This window comes from Ursus arctos, unplaced genomic scaffold (genome assembly GCF_023065955.2).
Source record: "Ursus arctos isolate Adak ecotype North America unplaced genomic scaffold, UrsArc2.0 scaffold_24, whole genome shotgun sequence".
Taxonomy (NCBI): Eukaryota; Metazoa; Chordata; class Mammalia; order Carnivora; family Ursidae; genus Ursus; species Ursus arctos.
In genome coordinates, this window is record NW_026622919.1 from 21,211,782 (window position 1) to 21,226,581 (window position 14,800).

Here is a 14,800-nt window from a genome sequence, read left to right on the forward strand (position 1 = left end):
TGGCAAACGACCCCAACTCTCTGGACCAGGGTGACACACTCTCCAATCTGTCACCAACCGGGGGAGGGTCTGAGGCACTTCGGGTCAGGTGCTGACTCTAAGATTTATAACCGTGGGGCGCCTGGCTGGCGGCGGTACAGCACGGGACGCTTGATCTCAGGGTTTACTTAAAAATAAAGTCTTTTTTTTTTTTGAGAGCACGAGTGAGCGAGCCCGTGGTGGGGGGAGGTGCCGAGGGAGAGAATCCTCAGTGGGCTCCACGCCCAGTGCAGAGCCCGATGTATGACGTGCTGCTTGATCTCACAACCCCGAGATCATGACCCCAGCCGAAATCAAGGAATCAGATGCTTGACCAACTGAGCCCCCAGGTGCCCCTGAAATAAAATCTTTTTTTTTTTTTTTTTTTTAAGAGTTTCATTACACGGAGGGGTGGCGGCAGGTTGTTCAAGGAAGTGGGCGATGCCAGATCGCTGTGACCAAGGTTGGGATGGGATCAGGAACCAGAGCAAGGCCTTTAAGGGCAATCAGGGATACTGGGGGATGAAAATCTTCAATTGGTGATGAACAGAACGTACCTTTCCTGACAAGACTTCGTCAGACCCAGTGTGCCAGGCCCTGGGCAAAGCCCCCGGAGGACACAGATACCTCTTGCTCTCCGAGAACCTATAAGCTGGTCAGGAAGATAAGACTTTCACACCACCGCCTAAGTGTTCCAGAAGCCATGGGGATAAATCACCGCGAGGCAGGAAGCCTGGAGGAGGTGTCGAAATCCATGGGGTGGAGAGCCAGAGCACAGCAGGAGAGGGAGCACAGTTAAGCAGAAGCAGAAGCCACAGCGCCGTGTTCAGATAACAGCGCTTGGCAGGAGCAGAGAACGCGCACAGCAACGTCCCCGGGCTGCCCGGGGACACAGCAACAGTTCAGTGCCCCAGGATGGGGAGCAGGGCCGTTAGTGTCCGGGAGACTTCAAGACCTAGCAGGCCCGTACCCCCATCCGCAGCGGGAGTAAGCGGGCGGGGCACAGGGAGCCTCCTCCTGCCTGACCCAGCTGTTCTCCCTGCCGTTCCTAAGGGCCAAATGGGCCAAGCCCTGGCCTCCGTCTCCGGGGGCAGAGCCATCAGCGCCCCTTCTCTCTGCAAACCCCACCTGAGGGCCAGACCCTCACCTTTCCTTTGACCCTCTAGAGGTCTAGATTTCTAAATTCAGAGCCAGGTCACGGAGTCTCATACTTTATTGGACAGATGTGGGGCAGGAGGCTGAAAGGTTTCGTGGCTTGCCCAACACCGGTCAGCCAGTTAAGAGAGGAGGGAGGCCCTTCACCCTGCCCTCGGCTTCACCCTCATCCAGTCACACTGGGTGATTACACTGGGCTAGTCCTCCCAAGACCAGGAGAGAAAAATCTGGCTCTGTGTGGGACGACGCCGGGGTGGCTCAGTCCGTTAAGCGGCTGCCTTCAGCTCGGGTCATGATCCCAGGGTCCTGGGATCAAGTCCCACATCGGGCTTCCTGCTCAGCAGGGAGTCTGCTTCTCCCTCCCCCTGCTTGTGCTCTTTCTCCCTGACAAATAAATAAATAAAATAAAATAAAAAACAAAACACTACAGGTGTGAGAGCAAAGTACAGTCACTAAATGATACACAAAGAACTTTGGAGAACTTTTTATTGTTTAAAAATCATAATTGAAGCTTCAAAAAACATACAACCCAACACATGTCCCAGTTCCAGTCCCCGACTCCCTGGAGAGCACAGGGCTACTCCCCCCCATCTTGCTGCCCACACCACTAGCCAGGACCCTGCCCTGGGGAGGCCGCCTGCCCACCTTCCTGCCCACCGCGTGCTGTCACTGGCTGGGGAGGGGTCCTGGGGTGAGGTGGGGATGGCTGGCTCCCTGCACCCCTCACCCCCTGCACATATGCAGTCTGTGAGACATGTACGGGAAAGGGGCCAGTTCCCTGGGCAGGTGACCCCAAGGGGGAAAGATAAAGAGCCAGTCCCCACTCACCCCACCCCTCCCCAGCCCCCCAGCTCAAGGGAAGCTGTCATCATCATCTTCTGCCATCTCCTTGGCGAACTCCAAGTCTTGCTGTTCTCGTTCACGCCGTTCCTGGGGCAAGAGGTGGGGTGAGGGCTGGGCTGCCGGGGACCAGTGGGGCTCTCTCACACAGTGCTTACCCAGGCCAACCCACCCCAAGATCAGGGACTGCAAAAGCTTCAGAGCTGCTCCCAGCCCTTCCAGAAACCGCCTCCCTCTTCCATCTCTGTAGGGAAGTTTGACCTTTCAGTCTTACCTAAACAGAAGCACCTTACCTCTGCTGACTCCAAGTCCTTGTTGTACGATTTGGGAGGAAACCTCATGGCCTGAAGCACAGTAGAGAGAGGGGCAAGATGAAGAGAACACATGCACTTAACGTAACGTTTATTGTGCTCCTTCTGCGTACCAGGCACCATGACATGCATAAGGTTATTCTCTCCCCAGCTTAGTCTAGGGGGGAGCTAGGCATGCCAGCGCATTACTACTACACTGCGTGCTAACAGCTCAAGGAGAGGATCAGCAGACCCCGGGGTACAAGTGACCAATGCTTCTGAATGGCAGGGAGGGGCCGGCAATGAGGAGGGAAAGGAGGAAAGGAACAGACTGGTGCGGATGGAGGAAAGGCACTCCACACAGAGGTTTCAATGTGTGAACAGGCCTGGCCGGAGCTCCGTGGGGCCAGCTGGGGGGGGGGGGAAGGGGAAGGAAGGAAAAGCTGGGAGAGACAGCTGGAGGGGAAGGGGAGGGAGCGCCAGGGGGAGGGGACCAGGTCGCAAAGGGCCTTTCCTGTCTCCCTGAGCACAGCATTTACCTGATTTTAGGCAAGGCAACAACATCCCTAGTCTCTTGGGGCAAGAAGAGACCAGGAAAAATCACACACACAGTCCCAGCACCCAGGTCAGTGCCTGCCACAGGAGAAAGGCTCACAGCCCTCTGCGGAACCGGACGCCCCCTCCCGCCGCGCCTTCTCCACAGCTGAGCCTTCGCTAAGTGCCTCGAGACAGTGAGTGCATTTAAGGTCAACGAGCCTGAGGCGGGCAGGGCGGGTCATCTCACCGCCAGCTACACAGATGGAGAAACAGGCTAGAGAAGGTCAACGACTCAAATTTGGAAGCAAATCTGGAACCTACACTCTGAATCCGTCCGGTCCTCCCTGGCAACCAGACCCTTAGAAGCCGTCGAAGGTCTTATGGGCCCACATGCCGAGTCCTTTGCTCCCTCCGGGCCCCCTGCCCCGCCATTCAGCGGCTTTACGGAGGATGGGAACGAGGCTATGCTCCCCTGAGGAGCCCTGGGTGCTGCCAACCCCCCTCTGCAGCCCCGGCTTCTCACCTTGACGGACATGTTGTGGATATCGAGGCAGAAGGAGATGCGCTGGTGGAAGGCCAGCTGGGGCTCACGGGTAGAATAGATATCAATCATCTCCTTGGACTGGACGTAGCCCTTCTCGTGGTTGATGCTGGCCTCAATGACGCCATCCCGGATGGCCTGCAGGCCCCCAAAGGGACGCCAAGTCACCAGGAAGCCCATCTTCTAAATCCGAGAACCCCTGTCCTATCCCTTTCCTCCTTCCACTCTCACGCTCACTCGCGTACACATTCTCTCTGGAAATGCGGGCCTCACTCCAGGACCGGCACTCCCTGATAAGACCATGCCACCCGCTCCCTGACCCCTCCCATCCCCTGAAATGCGGCAGGAGTGAGGCGACTGCCGTCCCCAAGCCAGCCCCACCTTGGCAACAATGAACTCCGCGTCCTCTGGGCTATCCAGCTGCAGCTTCTGGGCGATGTCGGCCAGGGAGATTCGGGAATAGGAGAGGCTGATCATGCGCACACCTGGGAGAGGAAGGAGCTCTGGGGTGGGCACGGGGGGCACAGCCCCTACACCCACCCACGGACACCCCTAGCGCTGCCCCACCCCTTGCAGAAGCCCCGTCTGGGCCCTGCTCTTCCAGTGGCCCCTCAGACTCCGATCCACACCTGTCTTAATGACGTTGTGCCGCAGTCGGATGATTAGGGTATAGGTCCCATCTGCCTGAAACTTCTCCCCAAACTGGTCCAGGACCTGGTTGAACTTGGCTAGGTTTCCGGTCCTGACAGCTGGAGGGGGAGAGGAGTGATCAGGAAACGCAAACGGGCAAACCCACTGGGGAGGCCACCGCGCCAGGGGTCTGGCCGGCTCTGCGGGCGGGACCAGCCGTACCTTGAGTCAGAAGGAAGTAGGGCATGAGCGAGCGCTTGAGGGACGGCTGACGGAACTGTAGCCGGTCCGGGATCTCCCCGAGCAGCAACTCCACCACAATCAGAAGCTTGTGCACCTGGCGGTGTGGGACCCAGGAACACAACGGGCAGGGAGCCCCAGCAGGAGGGAGGAGAGAGGGGACCGGGGCTTCAGTGCGGTCAGACACACCGCGAAATGGGGAAAATGGCCCCATATGAGGCCCATGAAGAGCTGGACAAGCGCCCGGGGCCGGGGACTGGGAAGAGCTGCCCCTTCGGTCACACCGAGGCCCCAACTCCACGTGCACACCACGCTGCAAAGGCAGCGCTCTGGGAGTACGGCCAGATGTCAGCCAAAGACGCTGGTTAGGGAGGTGGACTGTTACTGGAGGAGAGGAGGTGAGCGTGGAGAACTCGGGACCTGGGTAGAGGCAGAAGCGCGGAGGGGGACTGGCAGAACCTCAGCGAATGGGCCTACCCAGCTGGATGGACGGGACCACAGACGGCTAAGTCACGTGACAGCAAGAGTTATGAGGGAAGGAAGGGTTAAGATGGGTGGTGGGGTGGGGCGCCTGGGTGGCGCAGTCCTTAAGCGTCTGCCCCTTCAGCTCGGGTCATGATCCCACGCCCCTTGCTTAGCAGCACTGCTCCCACATGGGCACGCGAGGGACCAGGAAAGAGCCCGGGGTCTCTCGACACAACCCAGGTCCGTGCCTGGGATGACTGTAAGGAGCGCCGGGGAACCAGGACAATTCGAAACCTATCCACCGAGGAGAACACCCTGAACACAAACCACGGGAGGTGCAGGTCGTGTCTGCTTCGTGTGCTCTGACCAGTGCCATGCGCAAAGGGCCATGTGATGCAACGCTGGGAAAATGAAGGTTCGGGAGGCCTCCCCGGGCTCCTGCGCAGGGAAGGGCAGGGAAGCGGCGTGGGGGTGAGGGCTGCTGCTCACCGTCTGTTTGAAGCCCACAGCCGTGTGCTGGGGGGCCTTGCGAAGGGCATTGGTCATCGTTCTCCGGGCCTCTGAGTACTCCAGCTGAATGGCTTTGATCCGCCCTGGGCGTGGAGGAGAGAGCGGGTCGGGAGGACGGCGTCGCCCCAAGCCCCCCGCAGACCGGGCGCCAGCGGGGCCGGGCGCGGCTCACCTGTGTAGTAGAGGTACCTGGCCCACTCGCCGTTGCTGGCCTGCTCGGGGAACGCGGCCTTGGACGCCAGCTTCTCGGCCTGCTCGTACAGGCTGTAGCGCAGGTAGTTTCGCAGCAGCAGGTTCAGCAGCGTGGCCTGGCCGTCCGCGTCGTGCCGCAGTGTGGCCGTGCGCAGCCGCGCGTGTAGGAAGCTGCAAGGGGGCAACGAGAAGCACGTCAGGCGCCTCCAAGCGCGACGCTCCGAGCGGCCTGGGCCTCTCTAGTCGCTCAACTGCAACAAAAAGGGACGCAAACTGCCTTTCTGGTTATCCACGGAAGCCTCGGCTATCGCGCGCCTGCGGTGGCGCGAGGAAGGCCACGACTGCATTCTCACGGGCAGGACAGACAAGGACGGTGATACATGAGTGTCGTACACAGCATGACAGGAGGAGACCGGGGCTATGGGGACACCAGCTAAGTGCAGCGGGGAGCGCGGGGGGCGAGGACGGGGTTGCGATTTTAAATGGCTTCGTCGGGGAGGACGCACTTCTGAAAAGGTCACGACTCAACCCAGGCTGGAAGGAAGCAGGGGCAAGAGCGTGCCTGGCGCGCCCCAGGAAGAGCAGGGAGGCCGGTGTGGCAGGAGTGAGTCAGGGGAGCAGGGGAGGCAGAGTCAAGAAGGCAGTCGGCAGGGGCCCGAGCACGTCAGGCCTTACGCGCTACCGTGACGACGTCAGCTCTTCCCTCAGGAACACGGGGAGCCACCGCAAGTTTTGAGCAGAGGAGTGAAATGTCTGGTAGGTCTGCCAGCCCGCTCTTCTACCCCCGGCCTACCCATCAGTCCTCCCTTGATGTGGAGCGTCGGGAAGAGCCCGGGGGCCAGTTCTTAACCTTGGGGTCAGACCCTGGCCACCCGTACCTGCGCACCACGTCCAGCTTATCCAGAAACTCGTAGACGCGCGCGTGATAGTAGTAACACTTGGCGGCCACGAGGTCCAGGGCCCGGCGGTTCTGACTGCTGAGTTTCTGCATCAGGTCGTCGGAGATCTGCTGGGCCTGGGGGGGCGGCCAGAAGAGAATCACGTGGGAGTGCCTCAAAAAGGTAAACGGGAGCTATCCCGTGAGCCAGCAACTCCCCTCCTAGGCATGAATCCAGGAGAACGGGAAACGTATGTTCACGTGAGAGCTTGTGCACAAATGTTCGCAGCAGCGTTACTCGTAACTATCCACAGGACGGAATGGCATTCATCCGTAAAGAGGGCTGGAATACAGATAACACTACAGCACGGACAAAGCTAGAAAACATGGTGCTACGTCAAAGAAGCCAGACACAAAAGGCCATGTGTTATAGAGTTCCCTTTATAGGAAATGAACAGAATAGGAAAATCCATGAGCCAGAAAACACAGATGAGTAGTTGCCAGAGGCTGGGGTGAGGGGAGACCGGGAAGCGACTACTAGCAGTGATGGGGTTGCTTTTTGGGGCGATGAAATCATTCTGGAATTAGACAGTGATGATGCTTGCACAACCCTGTGAACACCAAAACCCACGGAACTGTACCGTTAGTTTTTAAAATGTATTTAATTTAATTAATTAATTTACTTAAGTAATCTCTCCACCCAATGTTGGGCTCGAACTCAGGAACCGGAGATCAGGAGTCGGACGCTCTGCTGACTGAGCCAGGCAGGCAGCCCTGAACCATACACTTTAAAGGGGGTGAATTATATCTAAAAACAAAAACCAACTCGTGGCGAGGCAAGTAAAAAACAAAACAGGGAATGGAGCAGAGGGAACTGTCATTTCTTCCTTTTTTTTTTTTTTTTTTTAAGAAGTTTTACTTATTTGAGAGAGCGAGCGAGTGCTTGGGTGGGCACATGTGCACACTCAAGAGCAGGGGGTGGGGGGGAAGGGCAGGGGGAGAGAGAGAGAATCTCCGGTAGACCCCGCTGATCGTGGAGCCCGACTCAGGGCTCGATCCCACGACTCTGAGCTCGTGACCTGAGCCAAAATCAAGAGTCGGATGCTTAACCGACTGAGCCACCCAGCTGCCCCGGACCCATCATTTCTTGAGCGTGTTCTTTGGACAGTGGCTGTGACTGACAAAGAAGCTGGCCCGGGCCGGAGGGGCGGCGGCAGTGCAGCGACCGCGAAGCTGTTCAGTCCCGCGCTCCGCGCTGCCACTTACTCAAATACCGAGAAAGCTTCCCATTCGCAGATCACTGTGCTTGTGTTTTATTTCATGCCCACAATGATGTTGGGAGGTGGGCACCCCATGTGACATAAAGCCAGGAGAAATTAATCTGCCCAAGGTACAGCTGGGATCTGAACTCAGGATTGTCTCCAAATCTCCTTTTCCTAACAGACTTGGTTCCATGCCACAGAGAAGCACAGAATGGCGGCCGCCAGCCCCTTCCCACGGTGTCCCAACGGGAGCGAAGGGGGCTTCCCTGGATGTGGGGGTAGGTACGTTCCCACATGGGGGAGAGAGTCTGGCGAGACGATGAAGAACCCAGTGATTCTCTCCAATTCTTCACCAGAGACCATCTCTCCCGCAAGCCCCGTGCACCGCGTGGGGCGTGCGACCCCCGCGCGCTGGTCTGGGTACCTCTTTGTAGCGCTTGCTGCCCATCAGGAAGATGACCACGAGGAGCTGTAGGTAGGCTTCCACTTCAGGCAGCAGCGGCGTGGACGCGGCTTTTCCCGTCCGGGGACGGAACTGGAGATCAGCTTCAGTGTCCATGGGCTAGGGAAGACAGGGACTACTGGGGAAAGCTCAGTCGGTCAACAGTTAAGACTTCATTAAGCACTCCTGATGTATTTCAACAAGTATTCACTGAGTGCCTGTCATATGCAAGATTTTTTTAGGTCCTTGGGATATAAAAATAAAGATGGTACTGTCTCCTTCCAAAGGAGGTCAAGGAGGCTGGCAACAGAAATAAAAAAAAGGCCGAGAGGAGCACAACAGACTTCGTTACAGGATGTAATGGGGATGGAAAGGGTGATGTAAGGACCCCCTCAGAGCCTACAATCTACGTAGAGAGATTAAACCACCACACCTGGAACCACTGCAAATTTTATCAGAGAGGGTTTAATAAGGTAATATAATTCTAGAGATGAGATTAAGAATAATGAGAGCGGCTTTTTTTTTAGTGGGGACAAAGGAAATTTGGGGAAATTGACATATACGTCATACTTATTATCAGCTCTAATCACCCCAACTGGAATAACGTGCAACAGCTCAAAAAGCAAACATATTGGGGTGAATTTAGAGATATACAGGTTAAAAAATTTTTTCCAGGTCAAGTTGGGAGAGGGTGCTTTTCCCTGTTCCCAGACAATAAATTCCTCCTCGTTCCACCTCAAGAGATTTTTTGAGTCTGTTCTATGGAACAGCCCATGGGAATACAGGGAGATGGCTGAAGGGACAATGAGGTTTGAGAAGAGGCAGGACCTGGACGTAAGAGGGATTTTCCAGCCAGAAAGAAAAAGGAGAGGCCTCTCCTGACACGGAGTCCACTGCCGGCCCCAAATAAGCTTCACGAGCATTCGCTGTGTGCCAGGCACGGTTCTAAGCGTTTTACACATATTCCTTTCCTCCCCCTCATCCCCCCAAATCTGTTCGCCACATTTAACAAAGGAGAAAATGAAGCATAAGGAGGTTAGGTCACCGGTCCAAGTCCCACAGGTACCACACGACCCAGCTGGGATTCAAATTCAACTCGACCTCCAGAAGCTGGGCTCTTAACCACTGTTTTATGCGTTCTCCATGGTGAGGCTTCGGAGGCAGAGAGGTCTCCACTCGGACGACGGAGACACTACCCAACTGGAGGAGAGTGTTGGTGCTGGGTATCAGCGGGAAGCGAGTTTGGTTCGAAGGATCCTGATTCCCAGCTCTTTCCCCTGACCCAGAAGAGTGTAGCACAGGGCAGGACGGTCCCTTGTTAGGGGCAAATGAGCACTAAAAGGGGCTGCTCTGTTTCACTAGTCAGCTACAGGAGGTACTGAGACAGGTCTGGAGGGTGGGAAACAATTACAATGACAAAAACCGTCGAGAGGTGGGGGGGTGGGGTGGGGTACGGTCTGAGGCCACGCTCGTACTCTCGAAGCACCTGACTCACTTACTTCTTCCAGGAAGGGAAGCAAGAAGTCTCGAGTGGCATTATTTGAGGTGAAGAAGCCATGCACAGCCTTATACAGAACATAGTGGTTGAGGCGGCGGGATGTGGAGGGCAGCATCCGCAGGGCCCTCAGCACAAATCGGGGCTCCTTGCCCGAAACTGCCTTCTCCAGCTGTTTCACATGCTCCTTGATGTCTGCGGAGGACCACAGAAGAAAAACATGTTACTTCTAACTCTTTGTATCCTCCCACCACTCTAGGCAAGTAGTTCTAGGGAACCTCTTATAAAAGGCAAGATGTAGCCAGTGGTTTCTTTTGCCTAATATGGTTAAGCAATACTTATATACCATACGATGATTTTAAGACACAACAAACAGACAATGAAAAATAAAGCTGGGGTGGGGGAAAGGGTACAGGGTAAGAGAAAGAGGAAGAAAGGAAAAGCAACAATGAGAAACAACCAACAAGACAAATTACATGGATTTATCAGTTCTCTAAATGGGAAAAGACTCTTTAAATGTAAACAATAGGAGAAATCACACACACACACACACACACACACACACACACACGCAGGCGTGCGCGCACATGAATGAGGAACTCCACTCTGCAAAAAATCCTTCCGAATAACTGTGTAAACAAAAGAAAAATATTTGCAACGAATGTGACCAGAGAGTCACATTATTTTACAAAGAGCCTGCATAAATTAGGGTAGGTAACAATGAACACAAATAGACAATGCAAAAAGTAGACAGACAGCAAACCGACATGAAAATATATTTCACTAGCATTTGAATAATAGCAAATTGAAATGTTTTCAACTACCAAACTGGTAATATTTAAAAAATCGTAACACAGAAGGGTGGCTGGGTGGTGCAGTTGGCTGAGCGTCTGACTCTCGGTTTCGGCTCAGGTCGTGATCTCAGGGTCCCGGGATCAAGCCCTGTGTCAGGCTCCACACTCAGCATGGAGTCTGCTTGAGATTCTCTCTCCCTTTCCCTCTACCCTTCCCGCTTACGTGCTTGTGCTCGCTCTAAAATAAACAATCTTCAAAAAAAAAAAAATCGTAACAGTACTTTCAACTATTCTGTCTTAATATTTATAAAGTTTGTGTCTTATAAAAAAAATCGTAACATAAGAGTCAGGGGCGAACAGGACATTTCTGTTGGTATAATGCAAATTAATAGTTTCTCTGGACGATACCCACCCAAACTCTAAAAACATCTGCCTTCTCAACTCAGGCATATTGAGAATCTATACTAAAGAAAAAACCATAAAGGCAGATTAAAAACTTGGGTCACAAAAATGACTGTTGCAAAGCTATTTAAAATGGTAAAAAACTGGAAACAACTGAAGTGTCCAGGAATAAAGGAACACACTGAATTGGTAGTTTCTTAGTTACCTTTGTACACTCAGCATAGAATGCCTGGGTCCCCTAATGACATAATAATGATAACTGCTAACATTACAGAGAGTTTACTATGTGTTCCTCACGTGTGAGGCGCAGTTCCAAGCATTTTAATCGTTACATCGACTCAATGAAGTAGGTACTATTACTCTATTTACAGAGATGAGGAAACTAATCCCAGAGCTTGTATGCTTAGCCACTATATCGGGTATTCAATACACGTTTCTGGAATAAATTGAACGCTGTGTTTATGGACATGTTAGATGAAAGCACACAAAATTATCTGTATTTAGTTATGCCTTGTTCCGAACGGTCTATATAACTTGATCTCAATTACAGAAGAGCAGATGAAAAATTCATAGGAAAAAAATGTTAACCATGGCTGATGTTATTCCGTTACTTTAGACTCCTCATATTTTCCAAAATTTCTACAATGAAACATGAACTACTTCATAGTAACAAAACGAAGCGCTTTATAAGAGACATATGTATGCGCCCTGTAGCACCTTTGCCAGAGGCTATCACGATTTTAGGTACAAGGGTCTTGATTAGATACTGAGGCCTGTTGCCCAACTTTAGGGGCTGATGCAGTCAACATTACATCCTCAAAACCATCAACCAGGAGCATAACTTTGCTTATCTCAATGTTTTTGAGCAAGGTTCTCATGCAGTTAGAGAGAAAACCCAATAAATAGTCTGGTTCCACTTGATCCATAGCTGGGAAAATAGCACCAGGTTCACAGTGGGAAGCTCTCACTCTGCCCACTCCAAATGCGGACAGGATGCTCTGAGAAAAGTGAAATGAGAACCTGGAGGAACAAGAGGGCAGTAAGAAACTGGGAACAAGTACCCAGGAGAAAAGAAATAGGGGGATTGGTACATAGTTAAGGTCGCAGGTGAGTATTACGAACCCAAACAAAGATGACACCTAAAACTTTAAAGTCTGTAATGTGTTTAAACTCTTTAGGAACAGAAATAAGGACTTGAAGGGAGAGGAAGAGCAGTGGGATCGTTAGGGCATCTTAATTACAGAAACAAAGAAGCAGGATACCGAACAGAAAGGCTTCTCTTAGGGGAGTCTGCCAGAGGTAGCTAAGACAACAGAAAACTTTTGTACGGTCTTAAAATTCAGGGGCCAATATTCTGCGTCACCCTGACCCCCTTTACACACATAGATACAAACACTGGTTTCTAGAAGGCCCAATCACATACTACCGGCGTTAGAAATCAGTTCGATGGATGTAAATAGAGTAGGTCGGAGAGGACTTACAAGGAGGGGGGAGTCCACAGGCCCAGTGAGACCTACTTCTAGATGCAACCCAGGTAAGGGGGGAGGAAATGTGTTAAGGGAAGAGTCCGGAGCCTGGAGAGTAGGTTCATTACGGGGCTAGGGTCAGGAGTGTCAGGGTGGTAGGGGGCGGGCACTGGGGGTGATCCTAAGGAATCGGGGTGGTGGAACCTGCGCTGGGGTCCCAAGGATAGGCTGGATCACTGGGGCACTGTCATCCGTGACCGCGGCAGGTCCCCGTCCCGGGCTCTCGTACCCTCCAAGGTGACGGTGTCCAGCTCTCGCTGGGAGTGCTCAGCCGCCGCCGCCGCCGCCGCTTTGCTATCAGGCTCCCCCGATGACCCGCCACCCGCCGCCGCCGCCTCCTCTTTCATCTCCACATCTTGGGGGGTCGGGGGAGGCGGTGGTTCTTGTTCCCCTCCGCCCGGCGGCGGCTTCGCCTTGTCCGCGCCGCGGCGCCGCGCCGAGCCCTCCTGTTTCATGGCGCCCGGGGTCGCGGCCTACTCCGGGAACCGAGACCAGGGCCTCGTGTGAATCCTCGCACCAGAGACCAGGAACCGAGCCGGGCCTGCACACGAGCGCGGGCTCGCGACGGGCCGCACGATGACGGAGCAGCTGCAAACCCCTTCCCGGCGCTGGGCCTTCTGGGAAACGCCAGGCCTGGCAGGCCGAAGGCCGAATCCACAAAAGGAAAAGAAATCAACAGCCGAGGTGCAAGATGGAGGCGGATCTTCGAGGAGGGAGCCGGGAGGAGCTTGTATGGGTTTGTCCGGCGTTTGGAGTGCTTCAGTGTGTTGTTTTCTTCTATGTTCCTCTGGAGTGCATTTCCGTGCACGTCCACTAGATGTCCCCTCAGGCTCCCGTGTGGGTTACGTCGGACTCCTAAGAGCACCCTAACCAGCGTGGAGTGGGTAAGTCCCATCGCAGCGCAGGGCGTGATGACGTCATGAGTTGCCTGGCAGTTTCGGGCCCCAACTCGCTCAGTCTGCGCCCCCCTGCCTCCCCCCCCCCCCAGCCCCCTGTTTGGGGTCTCGGTCGAGATTCTCGAGGCTCGTACTCAACCGCCGCCCAGTACATCCGGCGCGAGGGAAGAAGCTGCGAAAAGGGGGATGTGAGCACAGAACCGGGGAGTAGGGGAAACTCATTGGGATTCAGATTTCCTGTCAGATTTTAGCAAGTGCTGAAAAAAGGGCATAAAATCCCTGCAGCCTGGGAGTGCGGATGGGGGGAGAGTGCGTTTGTGTACAAGCACTGCAGTATAAAATATACGGGTCCACTCTAGGTACGGTCCAGAACTAGCACGTTCGGGGCGCAGAGTTATTAAAAACAGCTCCAGAATGTGGTCGGCTGGGGGCTGTGCTCTGCCGCGTGTTGTGAGGCCGGAGGAAAGCGGGTGGAAGCCCCTATTGGCAGAGACTTAAGGGAGTCCGTCGGGGCGCCTGTTTGCATCCAAACAGACGTTGTAGTGAAACGGGGAGCGCAATAATAGCGCACCTAAAGAGAATCTAAGAATCCCCAGGGGAAGGAAATCGAACCAGAAATCCTGTCCACTTATTTTTCAAAGGAATCCTCTAGTGATTCTGCAGGAGTTAGATAACAGGTTCCAACTTCTTAAGACACAAAACAAAAACTCCCTCCCTATCTTTGAACTTTTCTCTCTTCTGTAGATGGAAGTCCTAAGTTTTAAACCAGGTCAGACCCTGCAAGACAATCTAGTCCTGCTGTAAGATCAAAGAGGGCAGAGAATATGTTTTGACCGTAGTTTTTATATTCATACAGAGAGAGGATATTCTTTGTCTCCCCCTTTGTCATACTATTCCAGCAAATAGCCCCTTGTGCTAAACAACTGCTTGCTGAAGGAAAAACATTTTGTCCGGTTTTAGGGAACGTGCCTTGACCAATTCCTCCTTAACTGTGTCTCTGCCCTCTTGGGCTGCGGGATGGATAACAGGACTTTTGAATCATCGCTGGAATAAACTCGTTAAAGCCTCTTCTTCATAACACCGTATCTCACTGAAGGTGGGTGAGAAGGGTAAAGGAAGAAAACAGAAAACAAGTGAGCTTTGTTGTTCATCCTTACGAAGTTACCCTTCTGGATAGTTAGGGTGTTAGCTCACCTCTTTATTATGTGTACATCACAAGAGAAAAACAACCAGGTCAGCAGATAATTACTCAGGATGTCTTTGAGCACCGTCGTGAGGCATTAGAAGATGCCCCAGAATGGGGGAGGATGGCTTAACACAGAGCTTTTGGCAGTTGGTCATGAATTCTTGTTGAGTGAGGGAACTAGACGGGGGAGGGGGTAGCCAAGAAAGGGGTGAGTCTGACTCCTGGGGCCAAAAACCTTGGAGAAAGTATTCCATCCATAAAAATACTTTAAAAGAAATTGGTGAAAGGTGTTAAAACCCAGCTTTAGGCAGAGAAGGATGGTATGAACCTGCTAGTTTTATAACATTGCAATATCCATATTCACAGGTCCGTATGGCAAGCCCACGTTACCTCCTCCCACAACCACCCAGGACTGAGGATAGAAGAGGAAAAGGTAGGGGCACCTGGGTGGTGCAGTTGTTAAGCGTCTGCCTTTGGCTCAGGGCGTGATCCCAGCGTTCTG

The 14,800-nt window shown here is 53.5% G+C and overlaps 1 protein-coding gene and 1 long non-coding RNA gene across 4 annotated transcripts in view; one reads left to right on the forward strand and one right to left on the reverse strand.

Annotated features, from left to right (window-relative positions):
• Positions 1 to 1,645: 1,645 nt before the first annotated feature.
• On the reverse strand, positions 1,646 to 12,830 carry PSMD3 (proteasome 26S subunit, non-ATPase 3). Of its 2 annotated transcripts, XM_026512915.4 has the most exons (12): positions 12,446 to 12,671; positions 9,499 to 9,689; positions 7,982 to 8,119; positions 6,297 to 6,433; positions 5,399 to 5,589; positions 5,206 to 5,309; positions 4,234 to 4,348; positions 4,011 to 4,130; positions 3,763 to 3,866; positions 3,364 to 3,519; positions 2,307 to 2,357; positions 1,646 to 2,103 (listed from the first exon to the last, which is right to left on the reverse strand). In XM_026512915.4, the coding sequence occupies exons 1-12, from the start codon at positions 12,669 to 12,671 to the stop codon at positions 2,026 to 2,028; spliced, it is 1,611 nt and encodes a 536-aa protein (XP_026368700.2). In that variant the 3' UTR covers positions 1,646 to 2,025. The 2 variants fall into 2 exon arrangements, with proteins under 2 accessions (XP_026368700.2, XP_057173928.1); XM_057317945.1 differs by having other exon boundaries at positions 1,646 to 2,357; positions 12,446 to 12,830.
• A 120-nt stretch (positions 12,831 to 12,950) lies between these two features.
• The window catches only part of LOC113265508 (uncharacterized), a 30,951-nt gene continuing 29,101 nt past the window's right edge, over positions 12,951 to 14,800 (forward strand). Inside the window, exons 1-3 of one of the 2 annotated variants that reach the window (XR_007191244.2) lie at positions 12,951 to 13,100; positions 14,073 to 14,208; positions 14,665 to 14,731. This is a non-coding gene — a long non-coding RNA (uncharacterized LOC113265508). Of the gene's footprint in view, positions 13,101 to 13,132; positions 13,301 to 14,072; positions 14,209 to 14,664; positions 14,732 to 14,800 lie in introns of those variants that run through there. The other variant, XR_003320040.4, reaches the window with a different exon arrangement.

What these genes read in the sequence shown, in the direction of transcription:
- PSMD3 (XM_057317945.1), bottom strand. Translation starts at nt 12,671, where the DNA reads ATGAAACAGGAGGGCTCGGCGCGGCGCCGCGGCGCGGACAAGGCGAAG. An exon ending in GCACAACGTCATTAAGACAG is followed by an intron (nt 3,867 to 4,010) that starts GTGTGGATCGGA and finishes TTCCTCTCCCAG; the next exon opens with GTGTGCGCATGATCAGCCTC. An exon ending in CGGAGTTCATTGTTGCCAAG is followed by an intron (nt 3,520 to 3,762) that starts GTGGGGCTGGCT and finishes GGGGGCCTGCAG; the next exon opens with GCCATCCGGGATGGCGTCAT.